This window comes from Lemur catta, chromosome 5, assembly GCF_020740605.2.
Source record: "Lemur catta isolate mLemCat1 chromosome 5, mLemCat1.pri, whole genome shotgun sequence".
NCBI lineage: Eukaryota > Metazoa > Chordata > Mammalia > Primates > Lemuridae > Lemur > Lemur catta.
This window is the reverse complement of record NC_059132.1, coordinates 4,845,121-4,872,414: the sequence shown is the minus strand read 5'-3', so window position 1 is coordinate 4,872,414 and position 27,294 is coordinate 4,845,121. Positions and strand designations below refer to the sequence as shown.

General features: G+C 39.0%; 1 protein-coding gene and 2 non-coding genes across 5 annotated transcripts; 2 read left to right on the top strand and 1 right to left on the bottom strand.

Annotated features, from left to right (window-relative positions):
- The first annotated feature begins 254 nt into the window (after positions 1–254).
- Positions 255–15,150, top strand: NME5 (NME/NM23 family member 5). 3 transcript variants are annotated; one of them, XM_045550867.1, is made up of 6 exons: positions 255–322; positions 808–980; positions 6,010–6,215; positions 7,256–7,356; positions 11,149–11,267; positions 14,940–15,150. In XM_045550867.1, the coding sequence occupies exons 2-6, from the start codon at positions 852–854 to the stop codon at positions 15,021–15,023; spliced, it is 639 nt and encodes a 212-aa protein (XP_045406823.1). In that variant the 5' UTR covers positions 255–322; positions 808–851; the 3' UTR covers positions 15,024–15,150. The 3 variants fall into 3 exon arrangements, with proteins under 3 accessions (XP_045406823.1, XP_045406825.1, XP_045406824.1); XM_045550869.1 differs by having other exon boundaries at positions 266–322; positions 847–980; XM_045550868.1 differs by lacking the exon at positions 255–322 and adding an exon at positions 335–357.
- On the bottom strand, positions 14,735–14,844 carry LOC123639021. The gene has a single exon (XR_006735592.1). It is a non-coding gene; the product is annotated as a U6 spliceosomal RNA (small nuclear RNA).
- A 242-nt stretch (positions 15,151–15,392) lies between the features above and the next one.
- Positions 15,393–15,494, top strand: LOC123639084. Its single transcript, XR_006735648.1, has one exon. It is a non-coding gene; the product is annotated as a small nucleolar RNA U13 (small nucleolar RNA).
- Positions 15,495–27,294: the final 11,800 nt, after the last annotated feature.

Here is a 27,294-nt window from a genome sequence, read left to right as displayed (position 1 = left end):
CCTTACATTCACTGCAGGAATGGGGGGAGCCCGATTTGTCTCCTTATTTATAAAGTGAAGATAATTGAAGCATCCTTCAATTGGGCAGAATGATAAAATAAGATAAATTATGAGGAAAATGTTAGAAAACGTCTAGTGCTCTAAGATTCACAAGGAGAATAAAAACGATTGTGGCTGGTTCCCTTTTTTGGTTAAGACGACCGGCCAGAGGCAGTGAGGCGCGTTGCCGAGATTGGCCCTCTGCAGCCACCGTCCCTAAGCCGGGGCTCGGACTTCGGGTCTCCTAGCAACAAGTGGTCGCGCGGGAGGGGCGGGCGCTGAGGTGAGTGCCGGTGGAGTCAGGCTCGGGATTTGCAGGTGCAGCTGGGAGAGTCCCGGGGGGCCTGGGGACCCCGCTCTCCCATCAGGCCTGGCCCTACCCGCGGAGTGGTCCCTGCGGGGGCGGGGTCCCTTCACTCCGGCGCTGGCGTGGCGCGCAGTGTCGCCGGCGGGGGGACACTGGAGGAGCCTACGCTAGCTCCCCGCCTCCTTCTGTGGCCCCTCGGCCTCCGGTCCGTGGGGCCCCTGGTCCTTCCCGCCCGGGGGAAGCGGTCCGTGGGGCCCCTGGTCCTTCCCGCCCGGGGGAAGCGTGTCTGAAGGCCGAGGGCTCCGTTCAGACGCGGTGGAAACCGTGCTATTGAGACCCTGCTTAAAGAAAAACATATGGCAGTTTCTACCTTTATAAATTAATAAAATCAAGTACCTAATATTGCTATTCTTAATCACAATTTCATTGAATTTGGGACGGGGGGGTGCGTGTCGTTGCAGTCAATACCTGCCAAGAAACTTAAGTTGTACCCCGAAAAGCCAGAATGGAGGTATCAGTGCCCCTACCTCAGATATACGTAGAAAAGACTCTGGCCATTATTAAACCAGACATTGTTGACAAAGAGGAGGAGATACAAGATATTATCCTCAGATCTGGATTCACCATTGTTCAGGTAACTTCTGGGCACGATGATCATGCTTTTTTTCTGTTTGTTCTTTTTAAAAATTTTAAAATGATTAGGTAAATGCACCCACACATGGAATCTAAATCTAAGAATTTAGATTGGTACTGTTAAGCATTACATTTAGGTTTATTCTTTTAAGTGTAGCAGTTATATGTGAAAGTTTAAAAAAGTTTTTAAGTACCTCAAAAGTATAAAATGAGAAGTAAACTTGACTTTTCCTTCACCTGTCCTCGCCCACCCCAAGTCCCAGTCTCCAAAGAGGCATCCACTTAACACTTTGTCTTCTTCCAGGAGTTTTCTGTGTGCTTACAAACATTTTTCTCCATGGAATAGAGCAATTCCCTTCCCTTGATCACCTTTACAAAGTCCCTCAGATAGCATTCCCGATACATGTGAATCTATCCCATTCTTCCTAATTTCTGCATATTGTTCCCCTTTGTGGTGGAACCACAGTTTATTCACTTGAACCTCTATTGATGGACTTTTAGGCTATTGGTATTTTTTTTCAGTTATTACAAACATTTAATGTTTTAAGTCTTATATTTGTTCTGCAGTTGATAAACATTGTCATTCTGGAGGTTTGAAAATGAATATAAATAGTGTTAAAATAGAATTGAATATTTTTAATCTTCCTTTTTTGTGCTATTCTTATTTGAATTTCCAGTTCTCTTACATTTATACAGTATCATATTGCCTATTTAGTCAGTGTTTTAAAAATAATCTTCAGGAAAGATAAGGGATTCCAGCTGAGCTTTGAAGAGGCTGAGGATAGGAATGGTGTAAAAAGTGTAAGGAAATATTTAGTATAATTGAAAAACTCAGGCAAAGATGAACTGTTTAACAAATGTTAGGAAAACTGGTAGCCACCAAAAAAAAGGTGGATCAACTATTATATAACAGTAGATAAACTCCCAATAGATCTGAGATCTAAATATTAAAAAATTAAGCCATGTAAGTTCTAGAAGAAAGGATAGATAGATTTCTTTTTATCCTTTGAGTAGAATAGCCTTCTTTACTATGACTTAAAGTCTAGGAGCCCTAAAAGATTAGTAAGACTATATAAACATAAAAAATATCTGCATGACCATATACCATAAGCAAAGTCAAAACACAAATGACAAACTTGGGAAAAAGATTTGAAACTCATATTATGGACCAAAGGCTTTAAAGAGCTCTTAGAAGAAATTTTTTAAATTAGTAGAAAAATGGGCAGAACACATGTATGATCATAGAAAAAGTAAAAACACTTAAACATACAAAAAAGTGCTCAATCTTCAGGAAAAAAGCAAATTAAATCTATACTGAGATAAATAGCACAACCCCTATCAAAGGTAACCTGGCAGTTATCTCCTAATATGACAGATGGAGTTATTGTTTGATCCAGCAGTCCTACTCCTAGGAATCTCTCTTATAGAAATCCTTGTATTAATATGAAGTGACATATATGCAGGTTATGTTTTATGGCATTGTTTATTTACCAGCAAAAGATTGAAAACAACCCAGCAGTAGAAGACTGGTTAAATAAATCCTGGCAAACTCACCAAATTGAATATTATGCAACTAATTGTAAAAAAGAATGAGGAACTTTTCTGTCCTGTTATGGAAAAAGACAAGGTGTAAAATAGTGTGTAGCAACCTTTTGTGATAGAAAGAGGCAAAGTAATATATTCATGTTTGCCAGTATTTGCAAAATGAAACACTGAGGTATAAATAAACATTAAAAAGGGTTACCTATTGAGGACAAGGAATAACAGGGTAGATTAGGACAGGGACAGGAATGAGGTTTTTAAGTATATTCCTTTTTATATTGCTTTGAATTTTTGACTGAGTATGGTGGTTCACACCTGTAATCCCAACACTTTGAGAGGCCAAGGCAGGAGGATTATTTGAGGCCAGGAGTTTGAGACCAGCCTAGGCAACATAGCAAGACCCCATCTCTACAAAAAATAGAAAAATTAGCCAGGTGTGGTGGCAAGAAAAGTTCCAGCTACTTGGGAGACTGAAGCAGGAGGATTGCTTGAGCTCATGAGTTTGAGGTTGCAGTGAGGTATGATGACACCATGGCACTCCAGCCTGGATGAGACATTGAGACCCTGTCTCTAAAAAAATAGAAAATAAAAGTAAATAAAAGAGGTAAGTGTGGTGATGTGCACCTGTAGTCCTCGCAGTGTGGGAAGATGAGGCAGGAAGATGGCCTGATCCCAGGAGTTTGAGGCTGCAGTGAGCTATGATCATGCTATGCCACCCCATTCTAGCCTGGGTGACAGAGTGAGACCCTGTTTCTAAGCATTAAAAAATAAATAAAAATTAGTGTAAATATATGTGATGCCTTTCCCCAATTAGCAATAAATTTCAGACCAAAGGCAGCCATGGTCTTTCCTTCCTCCTTCCTTCCCTTCCTTCCATATATGTAATATAAAATTTACCATTTTAACCATTTTAAGTATACAGTTCTGTGGCGTTAAGTACATTCACATTGTTGTACAACCGTCACCACCATCCATCTCTGGAACTTTTTCATTTCAAGCTGAAACACTTGAGATACCCATTAAACTGTACCCGTTAAATAATAACTCCCCATTTCTCTCGCCCCAAGTCCCTGGTAACCACTATTCTACTTTCTGTCTCTAGGAATTTGACTATTCCAGCTATTTCATAAAGGAGAATCATACAATATTTGTCCTTTGTACTATATGCTTTTAAAATGGACTTTATTGTAGTTGGAAGTCCATTGAACTTAAGGCTTTCTTGTCCCACCTAGGAAAAGTCTTCCCCAAAATGATGTATCTTCAGTAGGTGGCAGTATTTCCTTGTTACAAACTAAGGGTTCCATTCTGATAGTACTTGATATCACTACTTCTGTTTGTGAAAATATTCAGCCTAATTTCAAAAAGTTTCACCTGATCTAATTTTAAAGCAACCAATGGAATCAATTCAGTATCAATTTTAGTTAAAGACGAACCCTTAATTTTTAAAATTATGCTGCCTTGGCTAGCATACCTGCAGAAGGGAGTTTCCCTAGCTTGTTAAGGGGCATGTGACAGACAAAGGTTTATATTGCAACAGATGAGATTTTATTTTTAAACTCAGCAAGAAAATAACAAAAACAAAAAACACCAATATGCATAAGAATCATAAGTATTTTCATGTCTTAATTTTGAATAATAGAATCAAAGATTATGCTAAATCAGGTGCTCTTATAATTTTTCATGTTTTACTTCTTCACTATATGAGTTTCAATATGAGAACACATGTCAGCACCTTCTTCATAGTAACTGGTCCTCTACTGGTGAGAATGTTATTCTTGTGCAGCAGGTCCTGTTCATAGCAGTGCTGAGCCAGGGAGATAAGCATGTTCCTGAACTTGCTCTGGGCAGTTTAGATCCCTTGCTGCAAACCAAGCAATTTTACCAAGTTTCTGAAACCCGAGGAAACACAGACTTTTGGAAAGAGCTTTAAGCGTTAAGTCACTTGGTAAAATTCACACAGTGCTCTTGGGAAAATCTAACCCATTTTAGAAAGATGGGTTTCTGCCTTAATCATGAAGGTTTTTAGCCAGGCAAGGCAGTTCACACCTATAATCCCAGTGCTTGGGAAGACCCATGTGAGAAGATAATTTGAGGCCAGGAATTCAAGAAATTATGGAGATTTTTAGCCTTCTCCTAGTGACTTACCTCCACGTCTCATCCTTACTCTAGCCAGTTCTTCTTTAATATTTACTTTGAATCTCTCTGTTATATTTTGAGCCTTTTCCCTCCTGACCCGTCTTTAGTGGGACTGAAAAACAGCAGTAACAGTTGGGTTTTTTTCTTTTTTCTTCAATTTTACTTTTTTTGTTTGTTTGTTTTATGGATGGGATGGTCAATTTTCTTTTTTTCTTGAGACAGAGTCTCACTCTGTCACCCTGGGTAGAGTGCAGTGGCATCATCATAGCTCACTGCAACCGCAAACTCCTGGGCTCAAGGGGTCCTCTTCCCTCAGCCTCCCCAGTAGCTGGGACTACAGGCGCCTGCCACAACAGCCAGCTAATTTTTCTATTTTTAGTAGAGATGGGGTCTTGCTCTTGCTCCGGCTGGTCTCCAACTCCTGAGCTCAAGCAATCCTCCTGCCTAGGCCTTCTAGAATACTAGGATTACAGGTATGAGCCACTGTGCCCGGTGTAGTTGATTTTTTAAAGTTATCAAAATAGCTGCTTTTATGGAAAGCATGATACTCTCAAATTAGAAGAATGGTTGACTCAGCTACCATGCATTTTTAAAACTTGATTCATTCTTATAGCCTCTCATTTGTGAGGGAAATATTTGTCCAAAAAAATCTCATAAATTGAGAAACATATCACCAATTTTTCTTAAGGTTACAGTGAATCAACATATTTGTTGTAGAACCAGAATAAAGAATGCATATATTCAAGTGAAAAACTTTTTCACTGCATCAATATCCTGCATGTTATTTCTAAGTACTATCAATATAATCAGAACAGTTCCCAAAATAATGTAGGAAAATTTCACAATAAATAGGAAAATAACAAAAGTAGGAAAAGATGAATTTGGAATATTCTGAAGTTCAGTTTTATTAATTGGAGTGTTATCTACCTTAAGAAGGCGATATGATAAATTTGTCATTAATAAACCATACGCTGAGGGAGGCTGCCAAACTGGAATCATTTTTCTTCAGTAGGTTAAATAATTTCTCTTATTTACAGCATATGTTTAATGATTTTATCATTTCCTTTCTTCAAAGTACAAAGATAGAGCTGGGCATGGTAATATGTGCATATAGTCCTAGCTACTTGGGAGGCTGAGGTGGGAGGATCACTTGAGCCTAGGAGTTTGAGGCCAGCCTGGGCAACATAGTGAGACCTCATCTCTGAAAAACCACAAAAAACAAAACAACAACATAATACAAGGATAAACCTCAAATTTATAATGAGATTGGTACTAATTTCAAGTTATTAATGATTTAGTGAGGTGTCATTGAACTGTTTGAAATGTTTTTGTTGACTTTGTTTCTCTTACAGAGAAGAAAACTACATTTCAGCCCTGAGCAATGTAGTAACTTTTATGTGGAACAGTATGGAAAGATGTTTTTCCCCAATTTAACAGCTTACATGAGTTCTGGACCACTTGTTGCCATGATATTAGCTAGATATAAAGCCATCTCTTACTGGAAAGAACTTTTGGGACCAAGTAATAGCTTAGTAGCTAAGGAGACACACCCAGACAGGTAATTTTCCTGGGTGGGGGGCATGTGGGTGGGATGGAATCTATCTGTGAAAATGAAAAAAAGTCTGATTTCATTGTAATGGGAATTTCCTTTCACTTGGAAGTTTTCCTAAATCAACTTTTTTTGGGGGGAGGGGAGGTCCATTGTACATGTTAACTGTTGAAATGTCTATCTTAATACCACATACCACAAAAGGCCTTAGGGAATGTCTGATTTATAGTTGATTAGCCTTATTCTTCTCTCATCCTTGAATGAAACTGCCACTGAAGTAGGATTTTTCATGGAATGATTGGGATGGTATTTTCAAAGAATAATGGTACTATATGAGCGGAAATGCAGATTTTCAGCATTATCACTAATGTCTAGAAATAAGAGGACATGGAGTTCTTGCACTTTTGAATATACATTGTTTTTTGTTGTTTTTTTTTTTTTTTTTAAGACAGAGTTTCACTCTGTTGCCCAGGCTAGAGTGCCATGGCGTCAGCCTACCTCACAGCAACCTCAAACTCCTGGGCTCAAGCGATCCTTCTGCCTCAGCCTCCCAAGTAGCTGGGACTACTGGCGTGTGCCACCATGCCCAGCTAATTTTTTCTATATATTTTTACTTGTCCAGCTAACTTCTTTCTATTTTTAGTAGAGACGGGGTCTTGCTCTTGCTCAGGCTGGTCTCGAACTCCTGAGCTCAAGCAATCCTCCGGCCTCAGCCTCCCAGAGTGCTAGGATTACAGGCGTGAGCCACCGCACTTGGCCATACATTGCTTTTTCACTTCTCACAAAACAATACCTCTTTTTCACCCAGGAACTCTTATTTTGCCAGTGTATCCCTCCTGCAGATTTAAATATATTTGATCTTCATCTAGATATATTTAACCTTAAATTTAAAATAGAATGAAGCCTTCATATGTGAGATGTGGCTTTTGTAAAATTCTTTTATAATTTTTACAAAAATGCTTTTGTAAAATTCCTAAGTAGAATGCATACATTACAAAGTAAGGAAAAGATGTCAGATTGGATGGATATCATCTCTAACTTGTTTTTAGTCTGAGAGCAATTTATGGCACAGATGACCTACGGAATGCACTTCATGGGAGTAATGACTTCGCTGCAGCAGAAAGAGAAATTCGTTTCATGTTTCCTGAAGGTGAGTTACAGATGACTAATTGTCATCTGCATCTCCTTATCGTTTGCTCTTTCTTTTATTTTAGGGCTATAGCTGGGAAGGAAAGTAAAAGGATTTTTTTCCAATACATTTTGTCATATTTTCAAGTTATAGATACTTAAAAACTTGAAGCCATGAATTGGGAAACTCAACATTTCCCTCATAACTAAATTGTGCCCTCGAGGGAATCTTTTGAGAAGAGTTTGATTTTTTTTCCTTTCTTTTCTCTTGGACTAGAAATATTCTGTGTTGTAGCTCTTTCTGGTTTTCTCTAATGGTTCAGTAAAGTTGGTTACACATGAAAAAAATCTCTCTTGGTAATTATGATTGATTTACCATCTTCTCTAACAACTTACTGTTTGTCTGAAAAAGTCTCATGCACTTGTGAAGCTAATAACTAGGCTCTTTTTTTGTTTCCATCCTTTTATGGAAGTTGTAAACCTTTTAAAAGTAGACACACTCAGGGTTTTGGTTTGTTTTCAATATTTTTAGAGCAGAAAGTAAACTTGGCAATTCTCATCATAAAGGGAAAAATGCAAACAATTGAGCAATTTTGAATATTTTTTTGGTATATTATTTTTCCCTGAGTCATTTAGATCTGTTCCTTAGTATTTTCTACTGAAAGTTCATTCAGAAAACTCAAAGCTGTCTTGGGGATTTAAAAGTTTCTGATTTTTTTGTGGAGGAGGCAATTTCACATTTATTGAATAACTGATAGGATACAACCTGGAATTTCTGATTCCAAATAAATAAATTTCATTTTTCGAGCACTTGATCTGTTACTTTTTAGGTCCAACAGGCTTGGCAACATCCTTTTACTGACCTGACAATGGGTTGACAACTTTCCTCCAGGCTGGCCCTTCAGCCTGCTTAATAGCTATTCCTTTGCTTCTGTCATTCTCTCAGGGGAAGGCATGTGCCCTACTTTCTGTACACTCTGAAAAGTCCCTGATTCTTTTTTTTTTTTGAGACAGAGTCTTGCTTTGTCACCCCTGGTTAGAGTGCAGTGGCGTCAGCCTAGCTCACTGCAACCTCAGACTCTGGGGCTCAAGCGATCCTCTTGCCTCAGCCTCTTATAGCTGGGACTACAGGCAAGCGCCACTGTACCTGGCTAATTTTTCTATTTTTAGTAGAGACAGGTCTCGCTGTTGCTCATGCTGGTCTGAGCTCAAGTGATCCGCCCGCCTTGGCCTCTTAGAGTGCTAGGATTACAGGCCTGAGCCACCGCGCCCAGCCCTTTTTTTTTTTTAAAGCCAAGAGATAAAAGCAAGCTGGTCCCTGATTCTAAGCAAACAAAACCTACTTTTTGAAATAGATATTTGTATACAGAAGGATTTGTCTACTTAACATATCTTGGATTTACCAATCAAATTTATTTTCTGTCATATATCCATTCCATTAAGTCATCTTTTCCTTTAAAACTATTTATTGTGGAAAATTTCAAACATATACAAAATTAGCCCCAACTAACGCTAGCAATTGTGGTCAGTCTCACTTTATCTATAATCCCTACTTCTGCTTTCCCTGTTTCTATATTATTTTGAAGCACATGTCAAACATGAAATGTCTTTTATTTTTTTGAGACAGCCTTACTCTGTCACCCTGGGTAGAGTGCAGTGATGTCATCACTATAAAATTATATTCTGCACATGTACTCTTTATTGTATACTGTAACAACATATACAGTAGAGAGGTGTGTACCAAAACCACATATATTACACTTTATGAGCAGTTAATTTTCTTTCTTTGTTTATTTTTAATTAATTTATTTTATTTTATTTTTTTGAGACAGAGGCTCACTCTGTTGCTCTGGGTAGAGTACAGTGGCATCATCATAGCTCACTGCAATTTCAGACTCCTGGGCTCAAGTGATCCTCGTGCCTCAGTCTCCCAAGTAGCTGGGACTACAGGCGTGTGCCACAACAACAGGCTAATTTTTCTATTTTTAGTAGAGACCAGTGTCTTGCCCTTGCTTAGGCTGGTCTTAAACTCCTGAGCTTAAGCGATCTTCCCGCCTCGGCCTGCCAAAGTGCTAGGATTACAGATGTGAGCCACTGTGCCTGGCTGAGATGTCTTTTTAATGTGGTAGCACTTTACGGTTAGTCCTATTAGTGAATTAGACTTTTCCTCTTTCGTTTTTAAATAAAACAGGATAAAAACTCATTTTAACTTAAATAGAAGGTATATTTGGAAGCTCTTCTTACTCATAGGGTTATATTCTTAAACTGCTTATTTTCGATTGCCTTTGATTTTACTCAGTCCTGTAGACATGAATTTAGACATATAGTTAGACATTTGAGAAGCAGTAAGTTGTAGGACAAATATAAATTATTAATTTCCTACCACATTGCAAATCTTTTGCTGTGAAGTTCTCTGAAGCAAGTTCTCAGAGTTTGTGGTATGAGTGTTGTCTTGCTTTTTAGTCAACAACTATGTGCAAAACCCTATAAGATAACCCACTAAAGCAAGTTATAAGGATATTCAAAGACATGTTCCCAGCCCTTGAAAAAAGTAATGTTCGGCCAGATGTGGTGGCTCACGCCTGTAATCCTAGCACTCTGGGAGGCCAAGGCAGGAGGATCGCTTGGGGTCAGGAGTTTGAAACCAGCCTGAACAAGAGGGAGACCCCTTTTCTACTAAAAATGGAAAAAATTAGCTGGGCATCATGGTGCTCACCTGTAGTCCTAGCTACTCAGGAGGCTGAGGCAAGAGGATTGTTTGAACCCAGGAGTTTGAGGTGTGAGTAAGGCTGACACCATGGCACTGTAGCCCAGGTGACAGAGTGAGGCTCTGTCTCAAAAAAAAAAAAAAAAAGAAAGAAATTGAAAAGCTGGTTTCTAAAATTTAGTAAAGTTGCAAAAGCTACAATAAGAGCTAAAATTATTTTGAAAAAACACAAAGTTAAGGGCCGGGCATGGTGGCTCATGCCTGTAATCCTAGCACTCTGGGAAGCCAAGGCGAGAGGATTGTTTGAGCTCAGGAGTTCGAGACCAGCCTGAGCAAGAGCGAGACCCCGTCTCTACTAAAAAAATTAGAAAGAAATTATGTGGACAACTAAAAATATAGAAAAATCCAGAAAAAATTAGCTGGGTATGGTGGCGCATGCTTGTAGTCCCAGGTACTCGGGAGGCTGAGGCAGGAGGATCGCTTGAGCCTAAGAGTTTGAGGTTGCTGTGAGCTAGGCTGGCACCACGGCACTCTAGGCCCGGCAACAGAGTGAGACTCTGTCTCAAACAAAAAAAAAACAAAACCTGAAAAATAAGAGCAGAAATAATACATTCTACATAGATAGAAATAGATTTTCTATGTATATTTGCTAGTGTATAAGATCACCATACACTAATAATAACTCTGTCTTATTCGCTATTGTATCTGTGCCCCTTTACAAAGTACCTGCCATTGTTTAACAAATAAATTAATCTAGTTTTACATCTTCATTCATATTTTTCATAACATTTTCCATTACAAAGTAATGCTTATTCTCTATGAAAAACATGGAAATTGCAGAAAAGGATATAGTTGAGAACTAAACTAATCAGAATCATATAGATGATTGCTATTAGCATTTTGGTAAGTTTCTTGCCAGTCTTATATAGGCTTACTTCTCTGTATGTGTGCTTGTATTTTTAAATATACAATTATGCATTGTATCTAGTTCCATTTCCTTGAGTACTTCTCATGGCATTAGAAGTTCTTTGAAGGCATCCTTTTTAATAACTGTATAATATTTAATCATTTATGTTTGCTCTAATGAGAATACATTTGTATTTGCAGTGATTGCTGAGCCCATTCCAATTGGACAATCTGCTAAGGACTATTTAAATTTATATGTGACACCAACTCTGCTTGAAGGACTCACAGAACTTTGTAAGCAAAAACCAGGAGATCCTTTTGTAAGAAATCTTTTTATTCACACTAAAGAATATTGTCTATAAATTTTCATGTTTAAAACATTGTATTCTTTGAAACACTGATAGCATTGAGAGCCTTTTTAAAATAAGCATTTTTAGAAACTTATATACATTTTAGATACTTTCTTATGTATAACTGTTGACTACTTATTTTCTTGTGTTTTAATTCTTAGTAAACATTGTTTCTAAATATATTTTCATTGATTGCATTCTTCAATTGCTGAACATTGCTTTTGTGTATAAGTTAAATAATCATTTCAATGATAAAATTAGAGATATACTTGAATTTTGTTCAACATTTTTGTTTCTTATGATATGTCAGTTATTTATTTATTTAGAGACAGAGTCACACTCTTGTCTCCTGGGATAGAGTGCAATGACGTCATCATAGCTTACTGCAGCCTCAAACTCCTGGGCTCAAGGGATCCTTCTGCCTCAGCCTTTTGAGTAGCTGGGACTACAGGCATGCACCACGCCCAGCCAATTTTTCTATTTTTTTTAGAGATGGGGTCTCACTCCTGCCCAGGCTGGCCTCAAACTCCTGGGCTCAAGCAATCCTCCTGCCTTGGTCTCCCAAAGTGGATTACAGGCATGGGCCACTGTGCCCAGCCTTGTTTAGCTTTTTAAGGAACCACCCAACTGTTTTGTATAGTGGTTGCACCATTTTACATTCCTACCAGCAGTGTATGAGAGTTCCAGTTTGTCCACATCCTAGCCAATGCTTGTTCTTTTCTGCTTTTTTTCTTCAGTAGTTTTGATTTGCATTTGCATTTCCTCAATGACTAATGATATTGAGCATCTTTTCATGAGCTTATTGGCCAGTATATCTATTCAACTTCAAGTCCTTTGCCTTTTTTTTTTTTTTTTTTTTTTGGAGAAGAGGTCTTACTGTATCACCCAGGCTGGTCTCAAACTCCTGGGCTTAAGTGACACTCCTGCCTCAGCCTCCTAAGTAGCTGGGATTATAGATGCGAGCCATGCTCTGGCTTTTTGCCCATTTTTTTCCCCAAGAGATAGACAATATTTGCCTTTTTATTTTTTATTTCAATAGATTTAGGGGGTACAAGTGTTTTTTGTTACATAGATGAATTGTATAATGCTGAAGTCAGAGCTTTTAGTATACCTGTCACCGGAATAATATACTTTGTGCCTGATGGATAATTTCGTTTTTTTTTTTTGAGACAAAGTCTTGCTCTGTTGCCCAAGCTAGAGTGCAGTGGTATCATCATAGCTCATTGCAGCCTTGAACTCCTGGGCTGGACTCAAGCAATCCTCCTGCCTCAACAATCCTCCAGTAGCTGGGATTAGAGGTACATGCCACCACACCCAGCTGATTTTTCTAATTTTTGTAGAGATGGAGTCTCACTATGTTGCTCAGGCTGGTCTCGAACTCCTGGCCTCAAGGGATCCTCCCACCTTGGCCTCCCAAAGTGCTAGGATTACAGGCGTGAGCCACCACACCCGGCCCTATCCTACATTTCTACATTTTCTTCTAGAATTTTTATGGTTTCAGGTCTTACATTTAAGTCTTTAATTCATCTTGAGTTAATTTTTGTATACGATGAGAGATAGGGATCCAGTTTCCTTCTTCTGAATGTGGCTATCCAATTTTCCCAGCACCATTTATTGAATAGGGAGTTCTTTCCCCAGTGCATGTTTTTGTCTGCTTTGTTGAAAATCAGTTGGTTGTAGCTATATGGTTTTATTTCTGGGTTCTCTATTCTGTTCCATTCATCTAAGTGTCTACTTTTATATCAGTGCCATGCTGTTTTGGATACTATAGCCTTGTAGTATAATTTAAAGTCTGGTGATGTGATGCCTCTAGATTTGTTCTTTTTGCTTAGGATTGCTTTGGCTGTTCAGGTTCATTTTTTACTCTATAGTGAAAAAAAAGAGATTTAGGATTGTTTTTCTAGTTCTGTGAAAAATGACTTTGGTATTTTGACAGGAATTGCATTGAGTCTGTAAATCACTTTGGGCAGTATGGACATTTTAACAATATTGCTTCTTCCAATCCATGAGCATGGGAGGGTTTTCTATTTGTATCATCTATGATTTCTTTCATCAATGTTTTGTAGTTCTCCTTTAGAGATCTTTCACCTCCTTGGTTAAGTATATTCCTAGGTATTTTATTTTCTTTGTAGCTGTTGTAATGGTATTGAGTTCTTAATTTGATGCTCAGCTTGACTGTCATTAGTGTAGAAAAATGCTATTGATTTATGTACCTTAATTTTGTAACCTAAGGCTTTACTGAATTTATGTATCAATTCTAGGAGTCTCTTGGAGGAGTCCTTAAGATTTTCTAGATATAAGGTCATATCATTGGCAAACAGGGATAGTTTGACCTCCTCTTTTCCAATCTGGATGCCCTTTATTTCTTTCTCTTGTTTGATTGCTCTGGCTAGGACTTCCAGTACTATGTTGAATAGAAGTGGTGACAGTGAGCATCCTTGCATTATTCCAGTTCTTAAGAGGAATGCTTTCAACTTTTTCCCGTTTAGTATGATGTTGGCTGTGGGTTTGTCATATAGGGCTTTTGTTGTTTTGAGGTATGTTCTCTGTAGGCCTAGTTTGTTGAGCTTTTTACCCATTTTTAAATTGGGTTGTTTGTCCTTTTGCTGAGTTACAGTTCTTTGTATTTTTAGATGTTAAACACTTATCAGATATATGATTTACAAATATTTTCTCCCATTCTGTAGGGCATCTTTTCACTTTCTTAATAATGTCCTTTGATGTATGAAAGTTTTTTAATTTTGAGGAAACCCAATTTATCTAGTTGTCCTTTTGTTTCTTGTGATTTTGCTGTCATATTTAAGAATCTATTGCCAAACCCAAAGTCATGAAGATTTACACCACTGTTTTCTTTTAAGATTTTTATCATTTTAATTCTTATATTTGGGTCATTGATATGTTTTGAGTTAATTTTTATATATGATGTGAGGTAGGGGTCCAAACTCATTCTTTTGCATGTAGAAATCTAGTTGTCCCAGTACCATTTGTTGAAGAGATTATTCTTTCTCCATGAATGGACTTGATACTGCTGTCAAAAATAAGTTGGCCTCACAGCTGACTGAAAAATAAATAAATAAATAAGTTGGCCAAGCTGGGTGTGGTAGCTTGCACCTATAGTCCTAGCTACTTGAAAGGCTGAGGTGGGAGGATGACTTGAACCTAGGAATTTGAGACCAGCCTGGGCAATCTAAAAAGACTCTATCTCTATTAATACAAAAAAAAAAAAAGGCCAGGCATGGTGGGCTCACACCTGTAATCCCTTCTTCAAAAGACTGAAGAGGGAGGATCACTTGAGCCCAGGAGTTAAGGGTTCCAGTGAGGTATGATTGGGCCAATGCACTCCAGCCTCGGCAACAGAGGGAGACCCTACCTCTTAAAAAAAAAGTTGGCCATAGATGCATGGGTTTATGCATGGATTCTCAGGTGTTGTTTTTTTTTTTTTTTATGGAATGCTCTACAAATTGCATGTCATCCTTGCACAGGGGCCACGCTAATCTTCTCTGTATCATTCCAGCTTTGATACATATGCTGCTATTCTTAAAGGGATTTTGAAAACTGTTTAAGTTTCTAGTTGATACAGTATATATTGAAAGGAAATTTTTAAGTGTTTATTAACTTAAGCGTTCTTTCTTTTTTCCATAGGTGTGGTTAGCTGATTGGCTGCTGAAAAATAATCCCAACAAACCTAAACTTTGTCACTATCAAATTACAGAAGAACCTTATTAAAATATAGTGCCCAGAAGAACAAATCACAAACTATCTTATTGTAAAAGGCTGTGCTTCTACTTTTTGAAAAAATATCACCCTAGGGCTTAAGTAACTACAAGTGAAATAAACCATTTCTTAAAAATAAGTGTTAAAGGAATAATTGTGTTCTGTGAAGCAGAGAACATTATCTAAGGTAAAATACAGGCTTACGATATGATTTTTAACAATGATGTAACATTAAATTATAGAAAACTGATATAATGTTGCTATATATATACTTTTTTAAGTTTGAGAAGACATGTAAGTTTAGTTTACATTTTCCCAAGCATGTATCCTATATCTAAATGTATAATTAATGCACAGTTTAGTCTAGTTAAAAATGTATAGATCCTTTTGCAATTCATAAGCATAATGATTGGGTTTTGACACTCGTGTAAGATGTACCTCCCTCAAACCTTGTTACGTTGTCAGCATATTACCTATCTGACATGAAAAAATTAATTTTTTAAAAGTATAAATGTATAAATAATTATTTGGTATATTGAAAATGGTCAGAATCAGAGGATAATTTTAACTAATCACTTATATAACTATTTCTTCAGCACTAATAAGTGCCCTCCAAGGATGACCAAACATTTGGGTGACGACTCTTCCTTGTTTGCCGGGGATTTTCCTGGTTGTATCACTGGGAGCCCTTTTAGTCCTGGACAAAATGGTTGGGTACCCTACCAAATAGTCCTTAGGTTAGTATTTCCCAATTATGTTTTTGTGACAAGGTATTAGTTTGAAAAAAATATAAAATTCTCAGTTCTTAAAGAAATTTTAATTTACTTTAAAAAAAGGATCTAGGTTATAAAACACTTTTATTAAGAGTAAATATTTAAATTGGCCTCATCTGTTCAAAAAGTCAGTGCCATTATGAAACAAAAAATGGAGAACTTTTCTAGATTAAAATAGATGAAAGCGATATCTTAACCAAACACAAGTAGATCTTGATTTTAAAAAAAAGTCTATGAAAGACCTTTAGGACACAATTGAGGAGATTTAGATATTAGGGAATAATTGCTCATTTTTATAGGGTGAAAATATGGCCATAAAGGAAGAATGTTACTATTTTTAAGTGATATGTCCTGAAATATTTAGGGATAAAGCTTATGAGTTTGTGACTTTTCAAATGATTAAGCCAAAAAATATTTTTTACAGTTATTGTAATTTTTGTTTTATTTTATTTTTTTGGAGACAAGGTCTTGCTCTGTTGCCTGGGCTGGAGTACAGCAGCACATGTAGTTCACTGCAGCCTTAAACTACTGGCCTCAAGTGATCCTCCTGCCTTGGCTTCCTAAAGTACTAAGATTAAAGGCATGAGCCACCAAGCCTGGCCTGTACCATGTATCAAGCTTCAGGCCCAACTCCTGGCTTACAATAAATGTAGGACACTGAAAAGAAGTAATCAGAAAAATTCAGAAGGTGGAATGTTCTACACAACAGCTGCCCTGGTCTTTTCAACAAATTGATGTCTTGAGAAAAGGGACTTTTATTTTTTTAATTTTTTTGTTTTTGTGAGACAGAGTCTTGCTCTGTTGCCCAGGCTAGAGTGCTGTGGTATCAGCCTAGCTCACAGGAACCTCAAACTCCTGGGCTCAATCGTCCTATCTCAGCCTCCCCAGTAGCTGGGACTACAGGCACACACCACCACCCCCAGCTAATTTTTTCTTTCTTTTTTTTTTTTTTTTTTGAGACAGAGTCTCGCTCTGTTGCCCAGGCTAGAGTGAGTGCCGTGGCGTCCTCCTAGCTCACAGCAACCTCAAACTCCTGGGCTCAAGCGATCCTCCTGCCTCAGCCTCCCGAGTAGCTGGGACTACAGGCATGCGCCACCATGCCCAGCTAATTTTTTCTATATATTTTTAGTTGTCCATATAATTTCTTTCTATTTTTAGTAGAGACGGGGTCTTGCTGTTGCTCAGGCTGGTCTCAAATTCCTAACCTCAAGCAATCCTCCCACCTCGACCTCCCAGAGTGCTAGGATTACAGGCGTGAGCTACTGTGCCCAGCCATAAAGGGACTGTTTTAGATAAAAAGAGAATTAAGATATATAATCAGAATCAATGCTTGTTCCTAGATTGGGTCCTGATTTAGGCAGACAATCTATAAAGGATATTTTTGAGACAACTAGAAAGATTTGAATCTAGACTGAGTATTAGATGAGGTGAAAATTTATTGCTTTGAAAAGTAAAGATTGTTAGCTGAAAAAAGCATGTTATAAGGCAATATGTACAAGGTACTCTCATTTCAATTAAAAATGAATGATTTTTTTAATGATTCTACATAAATGGATGCAGAATAAGATGTAGAAAGATCACCACTCAAGTGTTATTATCTATAATCTCCGGATGGTAGGAATATGTTATTTTTATTTTTGCTTAGTTATATTTTAAGTTTTTCAACAGTGTTCATGTAACTACTTTTGTGATTTTTTAAAAAAGATTAAGATTATAAAAAATGAATCTTGTAATGGTGTCAACTTTATTTTTTGAGACAAGGGCTTGCTCTGTTGTCTGGGCTGGAGTGCAGTGTCCTCATAGCTCATGCAACCTCAAACTCCTGGGCTCAGCCGATTCTCCTGGCTCAGCCTCCTGAGTATCTAGGACTGCAGGAAGGAGTCACCTCATCCAGCTAGGTTTTTTTGGTTTTTTTGAGGCAGAGTCCACTGTGCCTGGCCCAGCTAGGTTTTTAATTTTCTTTTTTTAGAGATGAGGTCTCACTATTGCCCAGGCTGGTCCTGAACTCCTGGCTTCAAGCAATCCTCCCGCCTCAGCCTCCCAAAGTGCTGGGATTACAGGCATGAGCCACTGTGCTGGGACTGGATGTCAACTTTAAAAGGGTTGGCAACACTTCATTTTCAATAGACTATCTTCAAGCTATCTGTAGCTAAGATGTTTTGTAAGTTATCAGTGTTGGTATTTTTCCGAGTTTGTGGGCATATTCCTTCTGAGACTGTGCCTGCTGTATTTCAAAATTCCTTTAGCATCAGATGTTTTGGTTTGTTGGGAAAACAAACCAAAATTTTAAAAATAAAAATGAATAACAAGTTGCTATATTTTGAGCAATGCCCAAGAACATACAGGAAAAAGCAAATCATTTTCACAGTGTGATTCCAGCGTGACAGCTTTAAGGAGGTCATTTCCACATTCAAAGCCTCTCTCATGGAAAAAAGAGGCAGCATTGTCTATAGCAGAAAAATCCCATGTTGATAGTCAGCTCTAGTCCAGACCTTCCATTTGTTTTTTTAAAATGGAGGTGAGGCCTATAATCCTAGCACTTTGGGACACCAAAGCAGGAGAATCACTTGAGGCCAGGAGTTTGAGACCAGCCTGGGCAACATAGTGAGATCCCCCATCTCTACAAAATAGAAAATTTGCCAGGTGTGGTGGTGTGCACCTGTAGTCCTAGTAACTTGGGAGGCTGAGGCAGGAGGATCACTTGAGTCCAGGAGTTTGAAGTCTCGGTAAGCTATGATGATGCCATTGCACTCTAGCTTGGGCAACAGATCGAGACCCTATTAATTGATCAATCAATAAATAAATGAGGGGAAAAAAATAGAGAAAAGCAGACTAATTTGAGATATATTTTGGAGATAAAATAGACAAAGGCACATGCAAATGGAAAATATAGTTAGTCATAGGATTCTTTAATTTGGTACACATTTGATGTCATTATTTCATGGGCCAAGAACTGGAAAGTATAGCACAGAGTGAATAGGAAAATGAGGTCTGACTTTTTGTTTATTCCCTAGGTACCCACAAGGGGAGAATTCTGTCTTCTGATAAACCTGTTATGTTAGGTAGTGCCAAAGTGTTATGCACACATTTTGGTTGTTAAGTACTGGTGCCTTAATGCATTTTTCTCACACTGAATGATAATGTAGGTATCAGTTTACTTTGTTTGCTTCCTTTCTGCAGGAGTCAAAGAGAACCAAAGAGGAAAGTAAGCAAGCATGCAGCTCTCTTGCAACTTGAAACAGGAGTTTAGATTCTTTACTTCTTTAGAAGTTTAGATCTCAGGTGGCATCTAGAAGCCCTCTCTTTCCAGGCCTCTTGCCAGTCTTTTGTATTGAACCAAGAAGTATAGTACATGTCTAACTTGGACATTCTTACCTCAGTTTCTATTGGTGCAGGTTCTGAAAAATGAGGTAATGCTTGAAGAAGTGAGTGCAGGGCAATAGCTTGTCTGTCCGGGGTTAAGGGTGCCATGGATCAACTTGATTTGAAAGTATCACAGTTACGCAGTGTTTGAGAAGTACTTTCCCAGCTCAGAAATACTGCCACTTCTCTTATGCAGTTAACTCTTTATAAGAACTATTTAAATTAAGCTATGATCTTGAGTTAGAGATGGCCCAATTCTTTTCAGTCTGCTAGTTTTGTGACATTGTTGCTTTTCTTGGGTTCTTTATTTTTGTTAGTCCCCTCACTAATAACATTGCCTATACTAACTTTACACCTTCTGTTTAAGATCCATAATTGCCTCCTATCAGTTAATTAAATCTCAGAAACTCCCAGGTTTGTGAAAACCTTTAATAGAGAAGTTTGCTTCTACGGGTAGAGTCCAGTGATTTCTGGCAATTTTAGATAGAGGCTATACACGAAATAGCTTTCTCCCTCGGCACGAAAGGACCTGACTGAAAGATCTCTGTGGAGCAATCATGCATTAGCTTTTCTATTAATCTAATTAGACCCTTTAGTCCATTGGAAAGAGGAGATGACTAAATAAAATGATGTCTCTTCCTTTCCTGCTTCCAGGGTGATCCAAGAAAGTTCTCTCCCCCCATCCAAATCAAGGGTCTATGACACTGCTGTGATTGATGCCTTTTGTTCCCAGACCAAATTGTTTTTTATAGCCCACCCCCTGCCAGCACTTTCCAAAGTGCCACTGCCATCAGCTCCAGAGGGAGTCCCTTCCTCGGGCTTCCTGGGCAGTGGCTGTGCTGTGATGGAGCAAAGAATGGGAGGAGAAAGTCGCTTGCAGACAAATGGGCGGCTAATCAGACCAACAGCTCCAGCATTAGAACCATAAAAAAATTCCATTTCTTTTTTTTTCTTTCCTCCACTTGCCTCATCTGCATTTTTTGGCTGAGGTGGGGGGAAATGCTCCTTGAGAAAGTTATGGCTTCATATGGTCTATCAGAGTAGGCTCAAATTCCCACACACACACCTGTTTTTCTTTCTCAAGCCAGCTTTACTCATTCAGCCCAATAGTTGTCAGATCACTACAGACCTTACAGGTATTAAAAGGACAATTAGGGGATATTATGAACAACTTAATTCAATAAATTTGACACATTAAATGAAATAGCCAAAGCCCTTGAAAAACACAAACTACCAACAGTATATCAACCTAAAGCACAATTTCTGGGTCTTTCCTTTAAACTTTCTTTTGAAGTTTGGATCTTGAGATTTAGTTTTTTCATTTTGAAGCAGCCTTCCTGAGCTTACTTAGCCTTCTCAACTCTTCTGCTAGGAGCCAGTTACTTTTCAGCACAAGTTATCTAATTGTGGCCTGAGAAGGGTTAAGCTATTTTATCAGAATAAGCATCTCCATCTTGGTGAGGGGGTTAATAAATCTTACCTTAATCAGGATTATAAAATCCTGATCCTTCTGGGTGGCCTTTATGTTGGGGCCAGAATGACAACCTCTCTGGACTTTACCTAGTGTTTCTGGTCCTTGCCGATGTGAGAACATTTCAAAGAGTCTTTAACATATATATGTTGTTAGAGCCTCCTTGCACCATAAAATGGTTAGACAAGGACCAATATAAAGCAGTCAGTCTACAATGAAGTTGAAGCTTTAGAAACAAGCACATCCTTTCCAATGGTGCTTGCTTTTATAATGTTATTTAGAAAATGGACTGTGAAGAATTAGCCATGCCAAACTCCTAACCATTCAATGACTGGGTAGGGACGAACCATCCCAAATGAAAATTTTTAGGCTTTAAAGATTTCATTTCAAAGCGCAATTGAAGTACTATATCTAATAGAACCCCCAAGTTCTAGTCTAACTTGGCCTGTTTGTAGCTTTTAGAGATACAGGTTCAACACATAAATGGCAAACCATTATGAATTCCTTCATGCCTCTCAGGGGTAGTTTGAGAAAATGTAATATTTGAAACCATTGCCTTCTTCGTGGTGAGAAACAAATATATATCCCAAATTAAGTAAAAATGTAATATTATTAGGGTATTATCCCATTGATGAAATCATATTATTACTTAGATCCCTCTTTCTGTTGCTAAAATGGAAGATCCCAGCCTGAACGCACTATTATATGCAGGAAGCCAGCCCTTTGTTGAGCTTCCTATAGGTCGGGGCGCCCCTCCCCTCAATCTTCAGTAGTTACCTAGGTCTGAGGCCTGGCCCCTAGGCTCTCCTCAGCCATCTGAGCTGGCCTTTCGGCTAGATTCCACGCTTTTTCATCTTTTTGTAATATTTTTCTCCTCTTGCTCTTTATATACATCTCACAGGGCTGCTGTGAGGACTAAATGTGATAATATATGTAGAAGTAACTAACAGTGCCTACTGGCACAGAGTAAACAATTCTTTTTAAAGTCTCCCCATTTTTTTTTTTCCTGCCTTCATCTTGATCATCTCCCTTCATCTCTATTAGTGGGTTCTGACCTCCACATGGTTGCTGTCAACATTTTGAAGTTATGAAGCATGTCCCAGAGCGGAGGAATTAAAAACAGTGTACTAACATGATTTGTCGCTGTTCCAATTGGCCAGGGGACTCAAGTTGAATGGACACTGCCTGTCTTGAAAACAGGTTTCCTATATCCACTAGGTTGCTAGGTTTGAAATTAATTCTCTCTACTTTGTAATAATCAACAATTACTTATCGAGTATCCAGTGTGTACCTAATACAGTAAAAAAAAATCATATTTATGTTAGTCTGGCATTCAGGGCTCCCAGAGACTGGCCAATGCTTATCTTTCTAAACTTATCTCCTCAAACCTACCTTTATGGACTCTGCTCTAGCTAGAGTGGGCTGTTTGCTCACCTTGCTCATTCCTGTCTACATTTGCCAAAGCTGTTCTCTGCTTTTGCTCCCACTCCCCCACACCACAAACATTGGAAGACCCACCTCTTTTCTGTGTATACAATTTCTAGCCTACAAGACAATTTCCTATAATTTTGCTCTAATAAGTGCTTGTCTCTTGTGCCTGTGAACTACTCATACTTAAATTCTGACTTGTCTGGCAGTTAATAATATACTCCCTTGACGTAATATACTGAGCAGTACATTATGGAATGGTTTAGCATTTGGCCTTTGGAGGCAGCAAAGCAGATTTTATTATAACTCCATGACTTCCTAGCTCTGTGACCTTGGGAAAAGTTGCTTAATCTTGCTGAGTCTCAGTTTCCTCATCTTTGCAATGGGGATAATGATAGTATCCATCTCACAGGGTTGCTGTGAGGACGAAATGTGATAATGTACATGAAAGTAACTAATAGCGCCTGTTGGCGCAGAGTAAACAATTAATGTTAGCTATCACTATTTCCCTCTAGTATTTGTTGGTTTTTTTCTTTTTTTTTTTTTCTTTTGAGACAAGGTCTTGCTCTGTTGCCTGGGCTAGAGTGCAGGGGTGTCATCGTGGATCACTGCAACCTTAAACTCCTGGGCTCAAGTGATCCTTTTGGCACAGCCTCCCAACTAGCTGGGACTGCAGGCGTGTACCACCACACCCAACTAATTTTTTTAAAAAATTTTTTGTAGAGGCCAGGCGCGGTGGCTCACGCCTGTAATCCTAGCTCTGGGAGGCCGAGGCGGGTGGATCGCTCGAGGTCAGGAGTTCGAGACCAGCCTGAGCAAGAGTGAGACCCCCGTCTCTACTAAAAATAGAAAGAAATTATCTGGCCAACTAAAAATATATATACAAAAAAATTAGCCGGGCATGGTGGCTCATGCCTGTAGTCCCAGCTACTCGGGAGGTTGAGGCAGTAGGATCGCTTAAGCCCAGGAGTCTGAGGTTGCTGTGAGCTAGGCTGACGCCACGGCACTCACTCTAGCCCGGGCAACAAAGTGAGACTCTGTCTCAAAAAAAAAAAAAAAAAAAAAAAAATTTTTTTGTAGAGATTGCAGGGGGTCTCACTATGTTGCTGAGGCTGGTTTTGGACTCCTGGCCACAAGTGATCCTTCCACCTAAGCCTCCCAAAGTGCTAATATTATAGATATGAGCCACTGCATCTGGCCAATTCCCTCTAATATTTTTATTTAACATACATATATATATGGATTATGTACCCATCATTAATGGAAAGATTACTATCTATTGTTATCTATCATATGCCAAGCACTGTGCTATGTACTTTCAATTATGTTATTTAATTCTCACAACAACCCTGAGATTAGAGTGATTTGATCTAGAGGCCTCATCTAAGAATTAGTAGAGCCAGGATTTTGAAATGTCTGTTGTTACAGGGGCCTCAGCCATGAACCTAGGATGGGTGAGGAAAAGATTTTCTTTCCCCCACAGAGCTAAATTACATTTACCTCTAAAGCCTTTCCACTACTTCATGATACTTTTTCACAGACAGGGGAAACTTCTTATTTTTCTCACAGAGCCAAATGTGTACAAATCAAGTTCCTTTATTTAATGGATTTATTATGTATAAATCAATGGAGTGAAATTTGGGGCTTTATTAAGTTTGTGCTATTGCTTTTTGTGGCTGACAATCATAGGTTTTCTTCCTTTATCACTCAGAAAGTACTTCCACATCCCTTTTCATTCACCATATTACTAAAGGCACTAATGCCATATGTACACTTAACCACTACTTGCTCTTGCTTACATAACTGCTTGAAAAAAAGCTTTGCCAATTTATTTAACTTTTTAGAGATAGGGTCTCTCTCTGGCACCCAGGCTGGAGTACAGTGGCCCAATCATAGCTCACTGTAACCTTGACCTCCTGGGCTCAAGTGATCCTCCCACCATCACACCCGGCTTATATATTTGTTTGTAGAAACGGGTCTCACGGTGTTGCCCAGGCTGTTCTTAAACTCTTGGCCTCAAGCAATCCTGCCTTGGCTTCCCAGAGTGCTGGGATTACAGACATAAGCCACTGCACCTGACCTCACCAATTAATTTTAAACCTCTTAATCCAACCCTGTAATTTTTTATTTTTTTTTTTGAGACAGAATCTCACTCTGTTGCCTGGGCTAGAGTGCTGTGGCGTCAGCCTAGCTCACAGCAACCTCAAACTCCTGGGCTCAGGTGATCCTCCTGCCTCAGCCTCCCGAGGAGCTGGGACTAGAGATGTGTGCCACCATGCCCGGCTAATTTTTTCCATTTTTAGTAGAGACAGGGTCTCGCTCTTGCTCAGGCTGGTCTCGAATTCCTGATGTCAATCAATCCATGCCTGGCCCCAACCCTGCAATTTATAGTCAAAGCAAACAAAGTTGAGAGGCTAAGAGACAAGCTAATGGCTGAACCTAAACTAGATCCAGGTTTCAGGCTTATATCCAGAATGCCACTCATCATGCCAGGAGCTCTTTGAGAAGCAGCACTTGAAAAGGTTGTTGTCATAAGCAGTTAAAAACCTCCATCTGCAGTCTTATTTGTGATGTTAATTTAATATCAACCCCTTTTTAAATATAATATACAAATAAGCTTCCTTTTTTTTTTTTTTTGGTTTTTGTATTAATTGATCCAAAGCAATCTTAGGCAAAACAAATAAGCTTCCTTTAGCACAAAATTCAAATTAGTGAAATCTAACCATGAGACTATATGTACATCAAAAACATCTATTGCTATTTTATAGGCTATAAATTTCTGGAAAGCAGAAGTAACTTATTCTAACTCATTCTGTATGGCAGTCGGCATGGGGCATCATATACAGGCCAAAACTGACAGGATAGAGAAACTCAGAGGCTCAGAATAGAATTTTAGAATTTGAAAAAATAATTGTGAATATCTAATGCAACCTAACCCAGTCCCCGTTTTTTATAATAAAGATCTTGAAGCTCAAAAAGTGATTTGCATGGCATTATAGTAAAATCTGTGGCAAAATCTGCAGCACTTTCCCATAATACTTAATTGCCTCCCTTGATTTCCTGAAAATTAAAAAGTATCAATAGTCACATAAGATTGCAGGAATAAATCCTTTTGGAAAAATGCAAGACAACCTTCAGAGAACTAAAATATTACCTTACTCTCTCTCTCTTTCTTTTCTTTTCTTTTTTTTTTTTGAGACAGAATCTTGCTCTGTCTCCTGGGCTAGAGAGCCGTGACGTCATCATAGCTCACAGCAACCTCAAACTCCTTAGCTCAAGTGATCCTCCTGCCTCAGCCTCCCAAGTAGCTGGGACTACGAGCATGAGCCACCACACCCAGCTAATTTTTCTATTTTTTGTAGAGACGGGGTCTCACTCTCGCTCTTGCTCAGGCTGCTCTCAACTCCTGGCCTCAAGCAGTCCTCCTGCCTCAGCCTCCCAAAATGCGAGGATTACAGGCGTGAGCCACTGTGCCCAGCCCTACTCTCCTTTCGGAACATGAATCCCATTATTATTTGGGCAGCTTTATTTGCAGGTACAATTTTTTTTTTTGTTTGGCTTTTGAATAGTCCTTATGTATTATCAGCAGAATTGGGGGACGGGGGTTTCACCAGAAATATCAGAATTCAGAAAGATAGAAACAATGGAATTTATCTCAGCTAAATGGGAACTTTGAAGAGCTCCAGACTGTGATCTCTTCAAAAGTGACCTCAGTTTTTTATCAACTTTTAGATATCGGAAAGGAATCAAAAATGGGCTTGGATCATCCTCCAAGAAAATCAACAATTCTTTTCTGATATCTTAGCCGTAGAGGCAACAAGCAATGTCTGGCTCGTTCAGTAACACTTTAACAATAGTTTCATCCTCACTGTTTTCTTTAGGTTGTGTGGGTTGTGTAGGGATCCCTACTGGAGCCCAAGATTGGAAAGAGATTTTGTATTCTTGTCTCTTAAAATTTTGTTTTCCTGTTTGTGCTCTTATAGATTCCAGCCAGGTTTTTTATACCACATGGTGCTACCCAGCCTGGCTCTGTAGAAATTGGGCTGAAGATTATAAGATTATAAGGATTATAAAACATGGGGAAATGCTTCCATACCCTCAACCTCGACCTGTCCTTTAAACTCTGGAGATTATTTAGAATCAACCCCAGGACACTGAGGAGTGTGGGAAGCTCTTGGAGGTGTGAGGAGTGGGAGGGCACCAGGGTCCTAAAAGATCTTATGAAGCTCCCTGCCAGGCTGGCCTGGAATTAACCCATGGTTTCCCAGCCGGAGCTATCCCAGCTGCCTTGCTTTCAGGGGCCTCGCATGTTAATCTATGGAATTGACCAACTGAGTTTGACCGTGACTGGCTTTGTTTTGCAAAACAAAATTGGTAAGGCAGGCCTCATGCTGACTGACTGAATGGTGTCATCAACTCAGTTCAAGGGGTGCCACAAAAGCAAGGAAATGAAACTTCAATTTCCTCCTCATGTTAAATGATAGCTTATCATGCCAATTATGACTCTCATGCAGCTCGGGGCAAAGTATTTTATTGCTTTTTTTGTGAACAGCAATAAACCACTCTCTTCTTCCACTTTTTCCTCTAATTCCCACCCCCATACCACACCTGATTGATTAAGGCTCAGTGGAAAGGCTGTTCTCTGTTGTCAATGGTCAGAGACCCAAAAGCCTCCTTTTTGCCCCCACCAACCTGTCATGATTTTACCTTTTTTCCTAGGAAGCACAAGATTTATTTTAAAACAAAACAACACAGAAATAAATGAACAAAGGGCAAAAATCCATTCTGGCTTCAGAGCACCCTTGTAGTGTTCAACTCCTGTCACTACTTAAGTGAACTTTGCTTCAATTCTGGGCTGGGCAGACGCTGATTGCTTTCTTTCCTGAGTTCTCACTGCCCCTGTGCACACCTCCATCAGAATGTTTCTCACATTACATTGTTATGGACACAGGCAAGCATGCCTTCTTGATTGGGAGGGACTGTTTTTTTAGTCCCTTCATTATTTTATAGTCCTTTCATTTTTATGTACCTGTAAAGCTGGTGGCGGGCACCCCTCCCCTCCCTAATGGAAAAAGAAAAAGCCCACGAGACCTGCCAAGGACAATGCCTGCTAGGCCCAGCTAAGTTAAAGGACGACCAGACCTGGATGGTTACCCTGATAAGAGTCTGGGTTCCTAGAGTCCACACATACTACCGGCCCCTCCTATTTCTCAATACCCGCCCTAAAACTACAAGGGACAATTCCTTG

What these genes read in the sequence shown, in the direction of transcription:
- NME5 (XM_045550867.1), top strand. Translation starts at nt 852, where the DNA reads ATGGAGGTATCAGTGCCCCTACCTCAGATATACGTAGAAAAGACTCTG. An exon ending in AAGGAGACACACCCAGACAG is followed by an intron (nt 6,216 to 7,255) that starts GTAATTTTCCTG and finishes ACTTGTTTTTAG; the next exon opens with TCTGAGAGCAATTTATGGCA. An exon ending in TCGTTTCATGTTTCCTGAAG is followed by an intron (nt 7,357 to 11,148) that starts GTGAGTTACAGA and finishes TTGTATTTGCAG; the next exon opens with TGATTGCTGAGCCCATTCCA.